Source organism: Stegastes partitus, unplaced genomic scaffold (assembly GCF_000690725.1).
Source record: "Stegastes partitus isolate 25-593 unplaced genomic scaffold, Stegastes_partitus-1.0.2 Scaffold856, whole genome shotgun sequence".
NCBI classification, from domain to species: Eukaryota; Metazoa; Chordata; class Actinopteri; family Pomacentridae; genus Stegastes; species Stegastes partitus.
This window is the reverse complement of record NW_007578587.1, coordinates 220,534-228,516: the sequence shown is the minus strand read 5'-3', so window position 1 is coordinate 228,516 and position 7,983 is coordinate 220,534. Positions and strand designations below refer to the sequence as shown.

The window sequence follows — 7,983 nt, the reverse complement described above, 5'->3', positions numbered from 1 at the left end:
AACCCTAATCTTAGTATTTGCTCAGTAATTCCTGATCCTGATTACCACTGCAGAACGTTTCCTTACCTTTGAGACAAAGAGTGGTGAAACAGTGTTTGTCTGGAAGGTCTTCATCATAGTCTCTGGCGTTACAGCGTTTAAATCCACAGATGATCCAATTGCGGCGTTATTAATCAGACAGTTGAGTCCTTTATTTCCCACCAGGGACTGGACCTCCTCCAGTGCTGAGCTGATACTCTGCTGGTTGTCCACATCTGGAAAAATGACAGTAAAAGTTTACAGTTTAATAATGCGTCTATAAATACTGTGTATCAATGACTATAATTCATACACAATAGTGATCTTTTAGGTAGGGTTAGGGTGTAAAATATGTTAGATGACAGCTGCCTAATCACATGCTTGAGGAGAAAAAGCAGCATGTGCCTTCTCTTAGCGCAGAAAATTAAGAGAATGGTTATTAGAACTGCACATTAACTGACAGACATTAAACTGAGATGAGTAGAAACAGCAGAATAACTCACTATTCATCAAACGATGATCATTAGTTAATTAAAAGTTACTGCAAACTACACAAAGTTGAGAAGTGGAAAGTTAAAGAGGGATTTTTTTTTTAGAGTAAAGGAAAATACAGATACCAAGATATGCGTGCATGTAAAACCTTATAGCTTAAGAATAAAACTGTATATACAGACTCACCTAATTTTACAATATAAACACCTGGGTAGGTTTTGGAGATTTCCTGCAAATCCTACATTAAGAATGAAATTGAGACAAAAATAATTCACAACAATCAAGCAATTAAAAAAAAAAAAAAAGTTTCCATATCACAACCCAGTGAGTGACAGAAAACAGTAGATAAACTTAAAAAAAACATTAGCAAACAGTGAGAGAAGAACAATTATGACAGAGAAAGAAATACACAGACATTTATTTAGAAATCAGCCACACTGTAGTGTTTAGTTGTCTACCGGCTACAAATGTCATGTCTCAAATCCTCACGAGCCTAAACTGTGGATAGTTTATACCAATGGAACACAAAGCAAGAGAATCCATTTTGATCCTATCAAACCTTTTTCCACAATCATCATGACAATAGATTTAAATGTATTAATAATAAACACATACATTTGTGTGATTGTGACATTCAATTACATATGGTTCAGAAAATATCAGTAGTTAACTTCTGAATAATACACTTTTTGTTGAAATGTGTCCAAGGATGGGACTTTCATTGTAAAAGTTTTTCTAGCCTCTGGAAACTTGTGAATAAAGACATGAATGAGAATATCTGGTGTTAATTAGTGTATAATTTAAATAATACACAAGATTATTATAAAGAAATTTACAATAAATGAATGCTAGTTTTATTGACAGGGTAACATTCTTACTGTGTAAGGAGAATATATATATATATATATTTTACCTTTCCCAGGTCAATCTTAAACTACATACATATTCCCATTCAAATCTTTGTGGTTTTTAGGACTGCAATAATAGATCCTTATCGGTCCTACAATTCCTTATCAGTGTACTTCTACTAAAAGTAACACAATGATTGCAAAACTTTAACAAGACAACCTGCTGTTTTGCTGCTCCTCTGACACAACCAGACATGCTGCCGATCCCTGTAGACTCTTCTTGCATCAATTGTGTTAATTTTCAATAATTAGACATTTGATCTTTTAATGCACTACTGTGTGATTTAACCTGTTGCAAGGCATCACGTTTTGTCATCTGTGTTTCAAATCTTACTGTGAAAATTTGCACACAAGTAGACATATAATGTACCAAACACTTAAAATACCTAAGTAAAAATAAAGCAGCTTCCCTTTAATGTCATAATACAGCCCACTTATATAAAGGCTCGTTCGCGTGTGTTCAGATGGTGTTGATGAGCGCAGGAGTTGAGCAGCACATGCTCATGTATTACCGTGGAGGCAGGCGGGTTGCGGGCTGCGGCTATAATGGTAGCAGGTCTGGTGCTGCTTTTAGCCAGCTCTTTCACCAGTTCGAGTCCTATCCCTCTGCTAGCGCCCGTTATCAGGACGGACTTCCACAAACTTGCACTCATGTTCAGGCTCAGTTTCCACAGCTACGTCCTCCCAACAGCCCGCTGTCCTCCCAACAGCCAGCGACAGAACGGCAGCTCAGTATAAACACGCTGGGTTGGCTGGATTGGTGCTGCCTTCAAGGGCGGCTCGAAAATCGGACGATTATAATAAGGTTGACTGTTCGCCTACCAAAAGTTTTGCCGTCCGCATTGGCAATGTCTTTGCATTATTATCTAGATTGAATAGATCCAGTTGGTTTTACTCGCTGAAGGATCTTTCAAGGTTCAGTTCAACTCCTATGATGCAGTTTTCTACTTGCCAAAAAGTGACTACAACCCCCTACATTATAAGTAACATGTTTTTTTGTGCATCAGCATGACTTGATTTCTTTGAACTAATCATGTTAATTGTAATCTAAACCAAGATATTAGACAAACACCTACCGCCTAAACGGTGGGGGGAAAAAACGGATTCTTTACTACGTTGGTCTTCATAATTACCACACTTATGAATGCAGCATACTGCTGTGAGATCAGGCAGAAGTCTAGTTAACGGTAACCCTTCACCAGAACTCCACGACCTTTACAGGCAGAAACCATCCTGATAGCGAACTTCGTAAGACAGGTTACTACAGAGTGAGCAAACAGCTGGTAACATAAAGTTAAGTCTTTGACTTTAAAGTGTACTTAAAACTTACAAACTGATATTGGTTCGATTACTTCAGTGAACCAGCATAGACATTTGGCTAAGTAGCAAACGTTAGCTAACGTATTTAACGTTAATTACATCTTTGCTTATCTGACGTTAAGCTAGCAGCTACATGCTAACACGTTAACTTAAAGTAAACTTGGTTAAGTTAACTTTGTTAAGTTAACTTTAACGTTGTGGGGGAGGGCCTTGAAGACTTGAAGAAAAGAACACTATAGAAACGTTGACATAACATTTGAGGTTAAACGTGGCTAGCAGTTAGCAAATGTCAGTGTCACAGCAGTGTGGAGGTACAGTAGACAGCTGTGTATATCACTGGAATGTCACATAATTCAAAATTGTATTACCCCTTTATAACTGAACCACTACTAATTTGACAATACTAGTGATTCCTTTTATGAAAAATCGAAAACAAAATCTTTAGAAAGAGTCCAGTAAGGAGTCATAGAGCCATATAGTAGGAGTATTCAGAGCAGTGGTTGACAGTGATATTACACAGTACTAGAGGCTGGTCGTCCTGTCGGTTTCTTTAACACACTATAGGATTTCCTCACACCAAGAAAAAAAAGTTACTCATATTGAAGAAATAAAAATGGCCCCAGTAAAGTTTGATCTTAATACCATTTTCATAGAAAGCTGAGCTGATTTTTTGTGTGAAAATTCCAATGAATATATTTATATTTCATATATGTATGATTACAACAGGTGCCTTTCATGTTGGTGGGATGAGTAGCCCTACAGCACAGCTAGAAACACCACAGAGCAAACAGGATTCTGTTGACTCTGGGGGTTCTTCCTCAAAAGAATGCTGCTCTGAGAAAGACAGTAATGTCCACCCTGGCTCTGCTGTGACTGCTGCGTGGACAGGACCGCCACCAGATGTCAGCCTGCCGGGGACGGTTACCCATGCTCACCTGCATACTATCCAACCAGAGATGGTGGACCCTCTAAACATAGGGTGTTATGTTCAGTCATTCACCTAACAATTTTTTGAATTTGAGATTGTGTGAATTAAAAATGTTTTGACTTTTTATGGTTCTTTCTCAGCCATTACTAAAATTACTTTACCGTTTTGGCCCTACTATTGTACGGATTAAAGTTTAAAAATGCTTAAGGAATGCAAACTCTATACATGTTGACAGCTACCTGGACTAATATTGATGAATTGATCGCAGATTCCACTATCCATGTCAGCCCACTCAGTATCAGCTGATTTATCCAAACTTCTTCCTGGAGCCCCAATTCAGCCAATACCAGCTCCTCAATGGGTGAGTTCTCATTCACTTTACAGTTTGCCACTGTGGCATGCTGGAGTCCTTCATCAAATGACAAAATATGACTATATAGTAATAATAATTATATATGTGGTGGTGGTATTAGAAAAGACAGTGTGGCATAGTGGGGCAGGAGCCATGTGATGTGATGAAACAGGATTCTGATTCATGCCTGAACATGTACAAAACTATGGGAAGTGATGTGTTTGAAATGGTAAAGTGACGTGATCCTGTCTTGGTCTCTTCAGCCCTGCACCTGCTCCACCAGACAGCAGTCATCATGGCTCAGTTTCTGCTTCCTGGTTTACTGATGAACCCATTCTCTACAGCATGGTGCTGGTTAGTCCAAACACGCTGGATCAAATAAACAGCCTCATGGACTGACATAGAATTCATGTGTTACTATATGTGCATATGTGTGTGTGAATTTGCCTAGTGTGTTTTCAGAGTGACCAGCCCAACCCTATAGTTGTGGACCAGCAGTTTCAGGAGGGACAGCCAGAAGCCACATCTCACATCAGTCAACCTGTAAGTTCTGCCCAGTCCATTGCATGAAAAAGAATAAGTTTTGTTCTTTTTCCCTTTATAGTGTTTCTATAGGAAAATACAGTTCATGCCTGTCTCCTAGTATCTAAACATGAAAAAATGTAAGGGAACCTAGCCCCAGTATGCATGCATGGTAAAAGAGAAAAATAATCCTAAACATTAGACTTTACAGTGGAGTTTGTAAATTTCAGAAAAAACTTTCAGATGCTGGTCACTGATGAGCAAAACATGTCACATAAGCCTCATTGTCCCACAGTAACTACCTATGTACCCAAATAAGTTAAAAACAAACAAAAAATTACACACACACACACACACACACACACACACACACACACACACACACACACACAGTTGCAAGAAAAAGTATGTGAACCCTTTGGGATTACTTTGATTTCGGCATAAATTGGTCATAAAATGTGTTCCGATCTTCATCTAAGTCACAACAATAGACAGTCTGCTTAAACTAATACTGCACAAAAATATTATGTGTTTTCATGTTTTTATTGAACACAACATGTAAGCATTTACAGTGCAGGGTGGGAACAGTATGTGAACCTCTATGCTAATGACTTCTCCAAGAGCTAACTGGAGCCAGGAGTCAGCAAACCTGCAGTCCAATCAATGTGATGAGATTGGATGTGTTGGTTAAAGCTATCCTGCCCTGTAAAAAAACACACACCAGTTTTGAGTTTGCTGTTCTCAAGAAGTATTGCCTGATGTGAACCATGCCTCACACAAAAGAAGACCTACGATCAAGAATTGTTGACTTGCATGAAGCTGGAAAGGGTTGCAAAAGTATCTCTAAAAGCCTTGATGTTCATGTGTCCATAGTAAGACAGACTGTCTACAAATAGAGAAAGTTCAGCACTGTTGCTACTCTCCCTAGACGTGGTCGTCCTGTAACGGTGACTGCAAGAGCACAGCACAGAATGCTGAATGAGGTGAAGAAGAATCCTGGAGTGTCAGCTAAAGACTTACAGAAATCTCTGACACATGCTAACATTTTTGTTGACCAATCTACAATAAGTAAAACATTAATCAAGAATGGAGTTCATGGGAGGACGCCACAGAGGAAGCCACTGCTGTCCACAGTGTTACCGGTTTCACACACCAACATTGTCCTAAAATATTACGCAATGTGTTACATTAAACTCCAGCATTACATCAGAATTAAAAGCTGCACCTTGAACAGATATTGGGTAAATGCCAGTACATTGTGCTGATAAAACCTCCTTCACTTTGAGTATAAAATGCAGGACTTTTTTTTCGTCAGTATTGTCTCTAGGGATGGGTATTGAGCCGTGGTATTAAACAAGCCCGAGGATGAAATGTTTAAATAACGTATTGATAAGCTCTGACGTTAATGGTTGTGCTAACGGTAATTTAGAAAGTACAAACATTGTGTTGCAATTCTATCTCATCACTGTAAGACACGTGTCTGTGATGCACTTTTGCTTTCTAAATCCTAAACGGTGTTCTATCTGACAGAACACCAGGTGTGTGCGGAGCGGAGCAGCTCTGCCACTCACCTGCAGCAACACACAGGTGACCAACGTCCAACAGTCTGATTTAATTCTGTGCAGTTGTTGCAGAAAATGTTAGTTCCCAAAAGAGTAACATATCATTTGAATGTAAGAGCCGAAACGCGATAAATCTGTTGAAACATTCAGTAAAAGCTCATCACATACAGGCGAAGAAATGCACAGTTTGACCGCCACTGAACAAAAATATAAACGCGACACTTTTGTTTTTGCTCCCACTGTTCTGAACTCAAAGATGTGAGACTTTTTCTATATACACAAAAGGCCTATTTGTCTCAAATATTGTTCACATATTTATCTAAATCTGTGATGGTGAGCACTTTTCCTTTGCCGAGATAATCCATCTACCTCACAGGTGTGGCATATCAAGATGCTGATTAGACAGCATGATTATTGCACAGGTGTGTCTTAGACTGGCCACAATAAAAAGCCACTGTAAAATGTGCAGTTTTATCACACAGCACAGTGCCACAGATGTCACAAGTTTTGAGGGAGCGTGCAATTGGTATGCCGACTGCAGCAATGTCCACCAGAGCTGTTGCCCATGAATTGAATGGTTATTTCTTTACCATAAGCCATCTCCAAAGACGTTTCAGAGAATTTGGCAGTACATCCAACCGACCTCACAGTCGCAGACCACATGTAACCACACCAGCCCATGACCTCCATATCCAGCATCTTCACCACCAAGATCATCTGAGACCAAAAAGAACTTCTGCACAAACTGTCAGAAACTGTCTCTGGGAAGCTCATCTTTATGCTCGTATCTTTACTCGAAGTCTATTATGTAGTCCGTCATGGACACCGCACTGTCTTTGGATACCACGTCAGAATAGGAATATGCTTCATAAGCGTGGTCTTTTTCTTCTCTTAAGAATACCACGTCCAGCTTAGCTTGCAAGGTTTCCATACCATTGTCTTTGTTCAGATCGTCTGCGGGTATTTCCAAGGCAGTCTCTCTGGCTCTCCCTTCGAGCCCCAGTGCCACCGTCAGTGCCTGCTTCTTTTTGTCCAAGTCCGTAACAAGTCTCCAAATACTCCCTTCATTTTTCCAGCACTCGTATGGCCTGGCTTCGTCGAACTTCGGCGGTACTCTGTAATTGGTAACCATCCTCTGCATTGCCGAACCGAACAGACACAGTGAGGTCTCACTGACTCTCGCGATAGTACATTATCTGGCACAGGAAGTTACCTCAATAGACATGCTGTCTTGTCAGCATCTTGATATGCCACACCTGTGAAGTGGATGGATTGTCTCGGCAAAGGAGAAGTGCTCACTACCACACATTTAGACAAATATGTGAATAATATTTGAGAGAAATAGGCCTTTGTGTGCATAGAACAAGTCTTCAGCTCATGAAAAATGGGAGCAAAAACAAAAGTGTTGCGTTTATATTTTGGTTCAGTGTAGTTTGTTCCTCACTAACCAGGTACAGCATGCACCCAAAACACTGAGTTAACTAAATTATACCAACGTGAGTTAATGATTAAAAGTAATCTCCAGCGGTTTGTTTAACTGTCTGTGGTTATAAATTCAGGCTTGTCTTGTCTTTCTCTGGCTGAATGTTGGTGTTAGTGGTAGAAGAATTACTTCAACTGTTTTCTTCACTAAACTATTAAAATCACGCAGTAACAATACTGTCAAAGTCCTACACTTTTTTATTCTCAAAAGTGAAGCGTGAAAGAGGTTTTATCAGCACAATGTCCTGACATTTACTTAGTACCTGTTCAAGGAGCAGCTTTTAATTCTGATATAATGCTGGACAGTTTCATGAAACACATTGCATAATGTTTTATTTTTGTGATAAAACCTGTTACTGTCCCCTGTGCTCTGATCGTCCCTTGAACACAACATTATCA

At 39.5% G+C, this 7,983-nt stretch overlaps 2 protein-coding genes across 2 annotated transcripts in view; one reads left to right on the top strand and one right to left on the bottom strand.

Annotated features, from left to right (window-relative positions):
• Positions 1-2,156, bottom strand: part of LOC103365602 (uncharacterized oxidoreductase C663.09c) — a 13,054-nt gene extending 10,898 nt beyond the window's left edge. The window contains exons 1-3 of the mRNA XM_008293077.1: positions 1,931-2,156; positions 697-748; positions 67-254 (exon numbers count right to left, since the gene is read on the bottom strand). Coding sequence (XP_008291299.1) covers positions 67-254; positions 697-748; positions 1,931-2,071 — 381 coding nt within the window. The 5' untranslated portion in view covers positions 2,072-2,156. The remainder of the gene's footprint in view (positions 1-66; positions 255-696; positions 749-1,930) is intronic.
• A 1,328-nt stretch (positions 2,157-3,484) lies between these two features.
• tesmin (testis expressed metallothionein like protein) overlaps positions 3,485-7,983 on the top strand; it is a 21,365-nt gene continuing 16,866 nt past the window's right edge. Inside the window, exons 1-4 of the mRNA XM_008293081.1 lie at positions 3,485-3,717; positions 3,935-4,027; positions 4,282-4,372; positions 4,481-4,561. Coding sequence (XP_008291303.1) covers positions 3,485-3,717; positions 3,935-4,027; positions 4,282-4,372; positions 4,481-4,561 — 498 coding nt within the window. The remainder of the gene's footprint in view (positions 3,718-3,934; positions 4,028-4,281; positions 4,373-4,480; positions 4,562-7,983) is intronic.